Here is a 15,265-nt window from a genome sequence, read left to right on the forward strand (position 1 = left end):
AAAAAACAACAGCAGAAGGTCACCAACAGGTCTTAAAAGTAGCGAGAAATTCCCGCACCCGGAGGCGTCCTTCAGCTGGCCCCTAAACAAATATATACTAGTTCAGTGATAATGAACGCAATACTAATTTCCAAATTGTACACAAGAAACTAAAATTAAAATAATACAAGACTAACAAAGGTCAGAGGCTCCTGACTTGGGACAGGCGCAAAAATGCGGCGGGGTTAAACATGTTTGTGAGATCTCAACCCTCCCCCTATACCTCTAGCCAATGTAGAAAAGTAAACGCATAACAATACCCACATTAAAATTCAGTTCAAGAGAAGTTCTAGTCTGATGTCAAAAGTAAAACCAAAGAAAATAAACAAAATGACAATAATACATAAATAACAACAGACTTCTAGCAGTTAACTGACATGCCAGCTCCACACTTCAATTAAACTGACTGAAAGATTATGATTTCATCATATGAACATCAGGCACAATCCTTCCCGTTATATATGAATAAGAAATGTCTTAAAAAATAAAAAGTGTAAAGGTAATAAATTTGCAATAAAAAGTTAGTATGATACATTAAGATATATACTGAAATCGAATAAAAGTCTAATACTGTCCGATTATCAATTATGTGGAAAAGCCTGTCTGAATAAATAAGTTTAGAATTAGAAACCAATTGTTCAGAGAACAATTGAAGGTCTTTCCATCAAAACAATGTATTTTGATATGAAAGTTGTGAAACTAAGTTTAAAATGTCATTTCAATCGTCAAATGATAGCTTCTAGTACGCTGATTCCAAAAATATATGGTTTCCATACATTTTTTTTTTAAAAAGGGAGATAATTTCTTACTTCCGGTTTGAAAAATGTTACTAACGATTATATTTGAATATTTACTTGACACTGATTCCAAAAATATCTGGTTCTATATACTTTTATATTAATAAAGTACAAAAAATAGCTACTTCCGGTTTACAAAAGGTCACTTCCGGTTGTTTTTTTCAAGGTTAAATGGTTTGATACCTTTTTCTAAAAGTTTCATAGCTTTATCATGTATACATATAAAATAAAAGCAAAGGTCAAAATCTAGAACGTCAAATTAAGCTATGACCTTGGTATCAATTTCAAGGTCATGAACTAAGGACCTCAAATCAAAAGATCATAGGTCTTAATTATATTTGGTTAATGACTTATATCACCAAACGCGTATTTTTAAATACAAGAGGGGAGAAAACTCCATTTTATGTTCAACGTGCCCTTGCAAAAAAAATTTATGTGTTACGACATGTCGCAACTAACAATTTAGTAAAAATAATTTGTTGATATCTTATACGGTCTTTGGATATAAGTGAAAATAAACCAAATTCAAATATTAGAATATGACCTTGACCTTTGATCTTGACCCAATTTTCATTTTTTTGGACCAAGGACTTCATATCAAAAATCTCTATCACTTATGGTTTATAAGATAGAAATGCATATCACTTATATCAGATGCATAAGGGGAAATAACTCTCATATGGAGCGGTCATATTGCTTCGGTCAAAATAGGACAAATCATGCGAAGGATATAACGAGCAATTTTGTAAAATAAATTTGTCGTTATCTTTTATGGTTGCGAAGGAGTTGTGAGCACAAGGAAAACAGTGTTTGGGGAGATAACTCCTACAAAAAAAAGTATTCGGTTACGCAGGGTAAATTTCATAAGGGCATTAACTGTTCGATATCATATACCAAATATCAAAGCGACATATTGCGAAACAAATGTTTATCGCAAGAACAAAATTAGGCGGAAGAAAAAAAAAAATAAATTAAAAACCAATTGTTCAGAGAACAATTGAAGGTCTTTCCATCAAAACAATGTATTTTGATATGAAAGTTGTGAAACTAAGTTTAAAATGTCATTTCAATCGTCAAATGATAGCTTCTAGTACGCTGATTCCAAAAATATTTGGTTTCCATACATTTTTTTTAAATAAGGGAGATAATTTGTTACTTCCGGTTTGAAAAATGTTACTTACGATTATATTTGATTATTTACTTGACACTGATTCCAAAAATATCTGGTTCTATATACTTTTATATTAATAAAGTACAAAAAATAGCTACTTCCGGTTTACAAAAGGTCACTTCCGGTTGTTTCTTTCAAGGTTAAGGGCATATCCAACAGTTTATTTTTGACGGTGAGAATTTTTTCCCGTAAAGATATTTCATTCTTCAATTGACAGAGAATAAAATTTTGCCAAAAAAAATATTTGTTGTCGGTTTCGTTTTTGCAAAAAATACTGCTGAAAATTGGACATTTTTGCAATTTTGAAGAAACAAACGTTTTTTATTTATTCAAAATTGTGAAACATGCAAACAATTAATCCGAATAATTCAGTCGTTACATTCCGCTGATCTAAGATTACAAGTAGGAGGGATCGATTACGGGGAGGGACTGAATTATTCGGGTTAGCAAACCATGGAATTACAAACTATTAAAATAACCCCCGTCTCTGGTATACGGTATTTCACCCCCCTTTTAAAACAAACGAATTACACGTTAGAAATCCGTTTCTGTGTTTCGGTCTATAGTACAAAGCAGGGTTAATTTTCATATTATATATTTACATTTGATGTTTTTGTTCTGATTAGTCATTTTATATGCCACTTGAAGTCCGTCATCCATAATCATTATTTATTTTACCGTTACTTTACAAAGAAGTGTTTTTCTTACACTGATTTATATTACACTGTCTATATAATTTCACATATCGAAATCAATAAAGAGCATGTGAAATTTTGCAACCAAACACTTGTCTAAAATCTCTCCGACTCTATATTATATATTCATGTTGCAGTTTTGTTTTTTTCTTTCTTTACAGGCTTCTAGCTATAAACAAAATCTGTATGTTGACTCTTAGTGTTTTGAATTATATGTGTCGTTGGGTTGCTGTCATATTAATGTATACCTTTAAAATCTTTTTCATAAAAAAAGGATTGATTGGGTATAAAAATATTCACATCTCTGGACTGTTCCCGTGTATATATCTCAGATGTATAAATTTGCAGCCTCGTTTAGTCGAAATAAAAATATCGTAATATCAGACGCATAGAGTAAGGAGAGTTTCGTGCTATCTATACGTTAAAATACCATCTAAATAAATGGTTGAAGCGATATACGAACTTCGAATAAAATCATAAACAACAACAAAGGTCACATGAATCTTCAAATAAGTCGCATCTGTTGCGCCTTTTGCAGTTGTAGATGAAAAAATACTTTGATTAACAAAACAGTTCAGTAAGACATTAACTTGGAGAATAAACGAAACGGCCGAAAAATGTTGAATGTTATTATAAATTGTGGCCATTTTTTTCGTGTGTTTTTGCTTTTATGACATATTTACAATATATAATTATATGAAATTGACACGGTAATTTTTCCACCTAAACGAGCCTGACTGCCGTGGTATAAGTTAACGCTTCAATATATGAGTTATTGCATATATACACAATGGAAATTGTTTTCTGTTCTACTGCCCTCTACATAGTTTGGCTGCATACAATGTAACCACTGATGTAGACATTGATTATTCAAACAAATGAATGCAAAGAGAAAGATGCGGAAAGAAATTCTAAAATTTTCGTTTAGAAATAAGATATAAAATAAAAATAAAATACCAAAACTGGAGTACTGTTTGAGACACTTATCAGTTGAGAACTAATGATTATGCATCACTATAGAACAGAACAGAACAGAACATATTTTATTTCCAATTAAGGGCCCACAAGGGGCATACAGAGCATACATGAATAAGGCAAAAGAATATTGATTTGCATAGATACATAGATACAAACAATTTTTTACATACAGTTACAATACAATTACTAACTCATATTCACTTAAATAAATTTACCAACAGCATTAAGGACCTGATTGTCTTCACAGTTTAATAAATAAATAAATTTATGCTGATTATCAAGTATAGAAAAATTCGGAATTCTTTGGCAAACAAAGTCAAAGAGAGCATCTCTATCCGATTTAAAATTTTCACAGTTAGTTAAAAAATGGATTTCATCTTCAACACAGCCAGAGGAGCATTTTTTGCAAATTCTTTCATTTCGTGGAATATTTGAAAAACGACCAACTTCAATTTGACGCTTATGAGCAGAAATACGTAATTTGCATATAGATCTTCTAAAATCAAAGTTCTTAATTAAAGAGAGAAAATTTTCATAACCAAAATTCTGCTTAAATTTCACATAATTAAACAGTTTTCCATAAGAAGCTTTATTTTGGCTAGCATACCAATTGCTAATATATTTAGTGTGAATTAATTTACTAGATATGTTCAAAAATTTATATTGTCCGAAATGTTTTACTTCTTGTTTAATTTCAAAAACTTCTAACACTTTTTTAACAAATGAGAACCAAGAAGTTATGTTAGATTTGTGAAGCTCTTGGCTGCATTTATAAGCATCTTTCAATAGACTGAATTCAGTTGTAAGATTTTCAAATCTATACCAGTATTTTACAATTGACTTTACAATATCATAATGTAAGGGGAAACGTCCCAGTTCTGATAATACAGCAAAATTGACACTCCTTTTGTGTACACCAAGTATAAATTTAGAAAATTTAAGATGGAGATTCTCACACTTAAGATTTTTAAAAACATTTTCAAGATTGAATGAGGAAGACTGTAATTTATTACAAGAGACATTATAACCTCCCCATACCTCTGAATTATATAACAGAATGGGTTTTAGGGTATGATCAAAAATATGAACACAAGATTTTATTCCAGGAGACAAATTGATAAAATCCTTTCTAAGTTTATAGTAGGCCTTAAGAGCCTTATTATAAAGTTCAGTTTTAGCTAGATGAAAACTTCCAGATGCAGTAAAGTGAACACCTAAATATTTGTAATGAGCGACACAGTCAATCAAGTTATTCTGCAGTCGAAAATTTTCCTGAATTTTCCTTCCAGCCTTATTAAAAATTATGACTTTAGTCTTTCTAATATTAACTTTCAGGCACCAGTCAGCACAATATTTTTTCAGCTGATCAAGTCTACTTTGAAGCCCTGTGGCTGATGTTGACATAATCACAATATCATCCGCATACATCAAACAATTTAATTTCTCTGAGTGCAGGGAAACTGCACCCAGACAGGAGTCAAGATAAGATGGGAAGTCATTTATAAAAATTTTAAATAATGAAGGACTCAAGTTGTCTCCTTGTCTTACACCTAATTTAATGCTAAAAGGGTCAGTGAGAGAAGCTCCAACTCTTACACATGCTTTACTATTATTATACATATCTGATATAATATTATAAAATAAAGTACCAACTTTCATATTAATAAGCTTCAGTTTAAGACCTATATGAATTACACTGTCGAATGCTTTGCGAAAGTCTACAAAACAAGTATATAGTCTACCCTCTTTACTGTGACAGTATTTGTCTATCAGTGTTTTCAAAATAAATATATGATCTGAAGTTCTGGCATTTTTTGTAAAGCCAATCTGAGAATTATGAATTAAGTTGTTTTGGTACAAAAATTTGTCAAGTCTTGTATTCAAAATATTGTTAAAAAGTTTACCAATGGTACTAGTAATTGTTATACCTATATAGTTAGATGGATCACAAGGATCATCTGATTTAAAAATTGGCGAAATAAAACCATCAGCCCAAATCTTTGGGTACACACTATTCTTGAGGCACAAATTAAATAATTTATATAAGCAACCTATCAAATATGACTGACTATATTTTAACATTTCATTTGAAATCAAATCAGGTCCACAGGCCTTGCCTGATTTTAAGCTGATGAATTGATTGCTCCCGTGCTCCAGTGGCAAATATCTCACGCATATTTACGACGAGGCGAGAATGATCTGAAGTAAATGATTGATAAATGTACATTATCAGGTTATAAAGAGTGTACTAGCGGTAAAATGTATGCCGTACTAGATAAAGTTGAATAATGATCAAAATATTGACTTAAGCTATTAGCCCCCACCCCCAATTTCGAATTATGGTATTTCGATGGCTGTTTTTTTTCCAATCCTGTTATGGACCCGCTGACTTAAGATGGCGTGTCTAATTAGTCATGACCTACACTGGTTTTTTGTTTGTTAAATTATATTTATTCCCTCATACATAAGTAAACACCAACATCGTCAGATATTTTCCACTTGTATGTCAGTGTATATATATTACAATGTTTTCCTAGTTCAATGTTTTTTTATTACTGTGTCATCTTTTGTTTTACATTGTTTTCCGGTTAAAGGTCGTATTTATTTAAAGAGCTACTGTAAATATATTGGCACTTCAACGCAAAGCTAGATGCATGATAAATGTTAGTTTTATGCCGTATTTTATTTTTCTCAAGAAACCATTTTTTTTTTCATCTTTCTCAAGTAAAACCAAACTTTGAGGTTTTTTTTATCCTGAATGACAATCTCTCGGAAAAGTTTGGTAAAGAACTAATTACAATTTGTGTTGCATTCTAATGCAATAATAAATCATTACGCATTTCCTTTCTACTGTATTGAAGATAATTTTCATAAAACAGAAACTTAAGTGAGTATGGTCTAGTAAATTAAATGATTAAGATAATTGTAGTTCTTTTATAATAGACAAAAAGGACAAAGATATCTTTTAAGTTTTGAGTTCTAGTTCTGTTAATATTCTGTATGAGTTTTTTTGCCGATTCCCGCCGTGCCCTTTCCTTTGAGGAAAGAAACCGCCCTTTCCAGACGGCCATTATGACGTCGTTGAAACACCGTGAAATTACGGGGAACAATAGACGACGGTTACGTTTGTTATTACCTCCCCTGAAACTGTTGGATATCTACCTTAAATGGTTTGATACCTTTTTCCAAAAGTTTCATAGCTTTATCATGTATACATATAAAATAAAAGCAAAGGTTAAAATCTAGAACGTCAAATTAAGCTATGACTTTTAGATCAATTTCAAGGTCATGAACTAAGGACCTCAAATCAAAAGACCATAGGTCTTAATTATATTTGGTTAATGACTTATATCACCAAACACGTATTTTTAAATACAAGAGGGGAGAAAATTGCCTTTTACGTTCAACGTGCCCTTGAATAAAAATGTATGTGTTACAACATGTCGCAACTAACAATTTAGTAAAAATAATTTGTTGATATCTTATACGGTCTTTGGATATAAGTGAAAATAAGCCAAATTCAAATATTAGAATATGACCTTGACCTTTGACCTTGACCTTATTTTCATTTTTTTGGACCAAGGACCTCAAATCAAAAGATCCTAGGTCTCTATCACTTATGGTGTTCCAGTTTAAAATACATTTCAAAATTTCAAATACGAAAAGGGAAATAACTCTCATATGGATCGTTCATATTGCTTCGGTCGAAATTGGACAAATCATGCGAAGGATATAACGAGCAATTTTATAAAATAAATTTGTCGTAATCTTTTACGGTTGCAAAGGAGTTGTGATCACAAGGAAAACAGTGTTTGTGGAGATAACTCCTACAAAGAAAAGTATTCGGTTACGCAGGGTAAATTTCAAAACCGCATAAACTGTTCGATATCATATACCAAATATCTAAGCGACATATTGCGAAACAAATGTTTATCGCAAGAACAAAATTTGGCGGAAGAAAAAAAATATAAATCAATTGCTTTTAAAAAGCAATTGGAGGCGGTCTTCCCCCACTTGAAATTGATTGAATGGGGAGGGGGGTTGTTTGTTTGTTTGTTTGTTTGTTTGTTTGTTTGTTTGTTTGTTTGTTTGTTTGTTTGTTTGTTTGTTTGTTTGTTTGTTTGTTTGTTTGTTTGTTTCTGTATGGGGTCTATATCATTGTTACCGGAGAAGTTTCATGTTTAGTTTGGAAAGTTTTTATTTTATTTCAGGTCCAGCGCGCGCCAGATTGAGGAGACATCACGTGACTTGGGTTTATAATAACGAAAACTTAGTCTTTTTATTTCTCTTTAGGTGGGGACGTTGAACAGACAACATGTATAGAGACAGAATGTACACAATGTAATTTCTTTTGTCATTGTAGGAAATTGACATTTTGATCACAGTTCACCAGCAGTGCATGTTTTAGATTTAATTGTTCCGGTGTAACTTTAATACACATTTAACGATTATTTTCTTAAAATGTACATTTTTCAGCACCAGTTTGTAACACAGATTAGTATTTTAATCTAGGAGCGGACATTTTATTGTAGGATGTCACTGAGATTTACGGACCTAGCAAGCGATTTTTACGGCATTGCCATTTTTTTTTCTCTAGGAAAAGTCTTGAGAGATATCCGCACCAAATTTTTTTATGAACCTTGAGTACATGTATGCCCTGCTGCCTGCAAATTTTCAGGTCGATTGGACTTGTTGTTTCAGAATACATGTGATTTTTTTTTCTTGAAACAAGCGAAAAAACTCAAATGAGAACTTGGACCCCGTATTAAACACACATAACGGAAGCATACATACAATGATTGATTGATTGGTTGGTTGGTTGGTTGGTTGGTTGGCTGGTTGATTGATTGATTGATTGATTGATTGATTAATTGGTTGGTTGGTTGGTTGATTAAACACGTTGGATAGGGTCAATTTAAACAGCAAAAAAGAAACAAAAAAAATCTTGATTAAACACATGAGACAGAAAATTGCATGCACTGATTGATTGATTGATTGATTGATTGATTGGTTGGTTGGTTGGTTGGTTGGTTGGTTGATTGATTGATTGGTTGGTTGGTTGGTTGGTTGGTTGATTGGTTGATTGATTGATTGATTAAACACGTTAGATATGTCAATTGAAACAGCGAAAAAGGAACAAAAAAGATCTTGATTAAACACATGAGACAGAAAATTGCATGCACTGATTGATTGATTGATTGATTGATTGATTGGTTGGTTGGTTGGTTGGTTGGTTGGTTGGTTGGTTGGTTGGTTGGTTGATTGATTGATTGATTGATTAAACACGTTAGATAGGGCAATTGAAACAGCGAAATAGAAACAAAAAAGATCTTGATTAAACACATGAGACAGAAACATTCATGCAATGATTGATTGATTGATTAATTGATTGATTGATTGATTGGTTGGTTGGTTGGTTGGTTGGTTGGTTGGTTGGAGTTCAAACACACATAAAACTTTAAATAGTGCCAAAAATCACAAAATTTGCCTCTTACTACATGACCTTGACCTTTGACCTTGTGACCTTCGTCAAGGTCATTGCTCTACAATGTCATTGCAAAAGACCGTATGGGCCAAGGACCTTTTGTTTAAGAGTTTTGCCTAAAAATGGCTTTTTATAAACCATCAATGGGGGTTATGTCCCTTACATAATGGTAAAACCAATACAGTCATAATGTAACAAAGTTGCCCCTTGAAGTACTAAGCATTTTTCACTGCATAAATTTTCTGTATCTATAACCATTCAAGAATTATAGGGAAATCAAAGACATATGAAAATCCAAAATATCACCTTGACCTTTGACCTTGACCTCATTTTCTAAGTTAGGACCCAGGGACCTCAAATAAAAACATTACAGGGCTATACGGTTAACTGTTTATGAGTTAAAAAAACATACCCACAAATTTATTTTGTAAAGGTAGATAACTCCTATAAAATGTCATCGAATCGCTTCGATCCAAATTAGCCAAAAATTCCTGAGGATGTAACGAACAATTTGTAAAAGGAATTTTGTCGCTATCTTTTTTTGTTACGAAGGAGATGCACACAGATGATAAACAGTGAATAGGGATATAACTCTTACAAAGAAAATGGTTTGGCTTAGCAGGGTGAAATTTAAAAGCGCATAAACTATACGATACAATATGAGAAATATAAAAGCGACATATTGCGAAACAAACATTTATCGCAAGAACAAAATTTAGCGGGAAAAAAAATTAATTAAAAACCAATTGTTCAGAGAACAATTGAAAGTCTTTCCACAACAAAGAAATTTGGATAAGAAGGTAGTTTCTTCATACTGATGCGATAAATGATGGTTTAATTATCTTTTTGAGTGATATAAGGGAAATAATATGCTACTTCCGGTAAAATGAATGTCACATCCTGTCTCATATGATAGCTTCTTTCACACTGATTCCAAAAATATATAGTTTCTATATACTTTTGTATGTAGAATGGGAGATAATTGGCCACTTCCGGTTTGTTGAAAGTCATTTTTAGTCTTCAGTTATCTGTTTTATGTATCTATATGACAAAATATATGGATTCTGGGTACTTTTAGGTGAAAAAATTGCAAAAAAAGCTACTTCCGGTTTTCTAAAGGTCACTTCCGGTAGCCATTTTTCAAGGTCATTTGTCACTTAACCTTTTGTATGAGGTCAAATGTCTTTATAATGAACTTGATTGAAGTTATAATCAAATAACCTCATATCAAGACATTTCAGGGGCAACAACTCCTATAAGATGCCATTTAATTGTATAAGACTAAACGTAGCATATCTTCATTACTATAAAGCTGACATTTTGAACTTGTTCTTTAATATGTATCTTTCAAAGTGTCATAAAAATGCAAAAACAAGCAAAAGTCACAATTGAGAACTTGACCTTGACCTTTGACCTTGACCTCATTTTCTAAGTTAGGACCTAGGGGACTCAAATAAAAACATTCCAGGGTTATACGGTTAACTGTTTATGAGTTAAATAAACATACCGACAAATTTATTTTGTAAAGGTAGATAACTCCTATAAAATTTCATCGAATCGCTTCGATCCAAATACGCCAAAAATTACTGAGGACGTAACGAATAATTTGTAAAAAGAATTTTGTCGCTATCTTGTTTTGTTACGAAGGAGATGCACACAGAGGATAAACAGTGAAAAGGGAGATAACTCTTACATAGAAAATGGTTCGCCTTAGTAGGGTGAAATTTAAAAGCGCATAAACTATACGATACCATATGAGAAATATCTATGCGACATATTGCGAAACAAACATTTTGCGCAAGAACAAAATTTGGCGGAAGAAAAAAATAAAAAAAATAATAATAATCAGAACAAAAACAATGTCTTTCCACAGAAAAGTGGAAAGACTTAATAATAATCAGAAGAAAAACAATAAGTCTTTCCACAGAAAAGTGGAAAGACTTAATAATCAGAACAAATACAATAGGTCTTTCTACAGAAAAGTGGAAAGACCTAATAATAATAATCAAAAAAAATACAATAAGTCTTTCCACGGAAAAGTGGAAAGACTTAATAATCAGAAGAAAAACAATAAGTCTTTCCACAGAAAAGTGGAAAGACTTAATAATCAGAACAAATACAATAGTTCTTTCCACAGAAAAGTGGAAAGACCTAATAATCAGAAGAAAAACAATAGGTCTTTCCACAGAAAAGTGGAAAGACCTTATAATAGAAGTGCTTGTAATCACTGAATGACAAAGATTGTTTTGATTTATCAGTTGGAATTAAAAGTGAATATTGCATTGTATATTGTATATAGCATTGATTTAAGTTGATTCAACTACTATTCTGGACAAAGAAAGATAACTCCAATTTTCAAAGAATAATAACCATGGCTAAAAATAAACAAAAAACCTTCATCAGCAACATTTTATGTTGGCAAATTTCCAATAAAGTTTATTAAACTTAAGTAATTGGCAAATTTCCAATAATGAATAATATTTTTTTTGGCAAATTTCCAATATACATAATTTAAAAGCAGTTTAGGTGAGATAAACAAAAAAGCTTCATCAGCAACATTTTATATTGGGAAATTTCAATAAAGTTCATTTAACTTAAGTTATTGGCAAATTTCCAATAATGAATGATATTTTTTTTTGGCAAATTTCCAATATACATAATTTAAAAGCAGTTTAGGTTAGATATTCAAATGAGTTTCAATTACCAACCTGACACTGCTTTTAAATTATGTTTTGTACTTAATTAATTGTCCATTATAAACCTGAAAACTCTTCCCCCCCCTTTTTTGCACCTTATTCCTTAACGGTTTGAGCCATAACTCCCAAAGACAATTCTTATCATCCCTCTGTGGTATTCCAATATCCAAAATCTAACTACATGGTTAGATATAGCATATCAAAGAACCCCAAGAATTCATTTTTTGATGAAATCAAATAAAGTTCAATTTTGGACGCTTTAGACCTCACTGTGGACTAATTTGATAACCGGGCCCAAATATCGTAAATCTAAATACATGGTTAGATTTAACATATCGAAGAACCCTATATTCAATTTTTGTTGAAATCAAACAAAGTTTAATTTTGGACCCCAATTTTGACCAACTTGAAAACTGGGCCGATAATAAAGAAACTAAGTACATGTTTAGATACAGCAAATCAAAGAACCCCAAGAATTCAATTTTTGTTAAAATCAAACTTAGTTTAATTTTGGACCCTATGGACCTTAATGTAGACCAATTTGAAAACGGGACCAAAAATTTAGAATCTAAATACACGGTTAGATTTGGCATATCAGAGAACCCCGATAGTTTATTTTTTGATGAAATCAAACAAAGTTTAATGTTGGTCCCTTTTGGCCCTAAATTCCTAAACTGTTTGGAACAAAACTTCCAAAATCAATCCCAACCTTCCAATTGTTGTCATAAAACTTGTGTTTGAATTTCATAGATTTCTATTAACTTATACTAATGTTATAGTGCGAAAACCAAATGTCTTCGGACGACGTCATACCAATTTTGCGGTAGTATAATAAAATAGTTTAATATATGTGAACAGTGTCCCTTGTTGAATATCTATTTTGCATGGATAACAATATATCATAGTAGGGTCAGTTTGATAAGGACCCTTATCTTAAAGATAAAATATATTGATGAAAGGTTTGTTTTACTTAAGTGGTCAGAAGTATTCTTTTCATACAGACAGTTTTTATCCGAATGCCAAGATGATATATTGGTTTATATAGTTTACGAGGCATTTAGGTATATACTTACATCATTTGCAACTGTCTGCACATTAACTGGAAACTTGTCTATCTTGGTGATCATTCCAAACAAAGCCGATGAATCACACGATCCATCAAACCCCGTATATTGTGCCATGTGTGTCTGAAGGAACAACTTCGACAAATCCACAGCATTCTGTACTTTGTAATCATATAGAACTGTACGATAACCATGAGTTGTCTTGTTGTTATTGATTGCTTCATAATTGAGGTAATTACTTGCCACGCCATATGTCCGTAGATATTTTGTCTGTGTTTGTAAGTCGATCTGATCAGAGAGCATGAGTGTCTGGTAAAGGTTATTTACAACTGGATCAACATATTTTCTTAAAGTTGGCGATAAAATATCGTGCAAACAAATTCCAACCACGAGCCATCTTTTCTTGTTGTCATCTAAGTCCCCTGGTGGACCTGATGAAATAACGAGGCATATTAAATAATGTTTTAGTACACACTTATAACTTATATTATATAACTATGTAACTTATGTATATGAATGATTCTTTTGATCTATAGGAAAATCAATATAAATATGTGAACAGTTTATATTCTGTTTAATTTTGTAACTGTGTTTATAATGCATAGTAAAATAATAGTTCAACGTGAATAATGTAGCTTTCCAATGTTTTATGGTTTTTTTTTTGTTACTGATTTAATCGTGTAAAAAGTAAAAAATCATAGAAATAAGCTTTTAGGAGATATATTTTGTTAGTGCAACAACTATCCACCAGAGTACAAATGCAGTTGGTGTAAGCAACTATTGCTTGAACTTTAGTTGAGTCTTTGTGTGTCATGTCATCATCAGTTATCATTATTTTGTACATAGTTTTTGTGATTCATATCAAGATTATCACTCCAGATAGAAAATTATCGCAGGAAATTAAAGGCATGAAATTAAACGGCGAAGGTATCGTTGTCAATAAACATGAACGACGTCATATATAATAGCGATAAATAGATCAACAGTGTTCTTTAAAACCCAAGGATGTTTCTCTGCCACACTTAATCTCAAAACTGTCTCCCTGTGATAACAGTTTAGCTGTGGAATACTCTCGTTTAATAAGCCATTATCAGTTTGTAATTAATTCATATCAGGTCAATTCTATGAGCATTAATTGGATGTGCCATTGAGGATAAAAATACTAATAGAAGTGATAATATTTGATATAAATATGACTGAAATATTTATACCTGTATGTGACGAAGTTTGTATTTCACGTAGTCCTCTTTCCAAATAAGCTGAAATTGAACTTTGTATTGGAGTTGGTGCTTGGGTAGCCATGTTTATCTAAAAAAAAAACCACAAGGACTTTTATAAAATTTGATTTGATCTGATACAAAAAGGTATTTACATTATTAAGATATAATTTGATTGACAAAGAAATATTCATTATCCTGACGAATGAGCATTGTGGTAATTGGTTAGTTGTTGTACTACGTTATGAACTTACGTTATTTGATGCATCGGCGGTTTTAAACATCGTTTCTACTTAAGATCTCTTTATATAGTGCCAACCTCTTTTTGATTTGCTTAGTTAATTTTTAAATCGATAGCAACATACAATGAGATCCTTACCTGTTCCCAGTGTTTGGTTGTATTGCAATTTCAGTATTGTTTCTAACGTTTTTGAGATAATATTTCGATTTTTTTTAAATTCTAAACACTATATGTAGAGATCTTTCATGTCATTTGTTACATTTACATGTTACTTTATGTACACAATGTACACATCACACTTTTATGCATATATTACCTTAGCTGTATTTGGCAAAACTTTTAGGTATTTTGGTCATCAATACTCTTCAACTTTGTACTTTATTTTGCCTTTTGAACTTTTTAAGATTCGAGCGACACTGATGAGTCTTTTGTAGACGAAACGCGCGTCTGGCGTATATACAAAATTAGGTCCTGGTATCTATGATGAGTTTATTTATATGATTTGTATGTGACAATTTTACAATCTTCAAAATTTTGTTCCTGACCTATATAAAGCTGAAAATTGTGGATAAATTAAGTAGTTGCTATGGAAGATCCACTGCTAATACAACATTTTGAAATAGGCAAAATATGGAGATATAACTAATGTAGTTATTCAATATTGCATATCCAAACAGCATGCGACGAAAACAGGAATGCACAGACTACAGAAAGTTACAGAAAACAAATCTACTAAATGGTAATGTAAACTTTAATTTAGTTTTAGAAAGTATTAGATATTTTGTGGGGAAAAAGCACGAACATAATCCTGTAAAATAATTCATACTCATCTAGAACAGTCGTTCGTATATACGTCTTCACCTTTATAACATGACAGGATTT

At 31.6% G+C, this 15,265-nt stretch overlaps 1 protein-coding gene across 1 annotated transcript in view; it reads right to left on the bottom strand.

Annotated features, from left to right (window-relative positions):
- Positions 1 to 15,265, bottom strand: part of LOC143054301 (uncharacterized) — a 40,537-nt gene that overhangs the window by 24,116 nt on the left and 1,156 nt on the right. The window contains exons 2-3 of the mRNA XM_076227261.1: positions 14,137 to 14,233; positions 12,935 to 13,356 (exon numbers count right to left, since the gene is read on the bottom strand). Of these exons, the coding sequence (XP_076083376.1) occupies positions 12,935 to 13,356; positions 14,137 to 14,227 (513 nt within the window). The 5' untranslated portion in view covers positions 14,228 to 14,233. The remainder of the gene's footprint in view (positions 1 to 12,934; positions 13,357 to 14,136; positions 14,234 to 15,265) is intronic.

This window comes from Mytilus galloprovincialis, chromosome 12 (genome assembly GCF_965363235.1).
Source record: "Mytilus galloprovincialis chromosome 12, xbMytGall1.hap1.1, whole genome shotgun sequence".
In the NCBI taxonomy this organism is placed as follows: domain Eukaryota; kingdom Metazoa; phylum Mollusca; class Bivalvia; order Mytilida; family Mytilidae; genus Mytilus; species Mytilus galloprovincialis.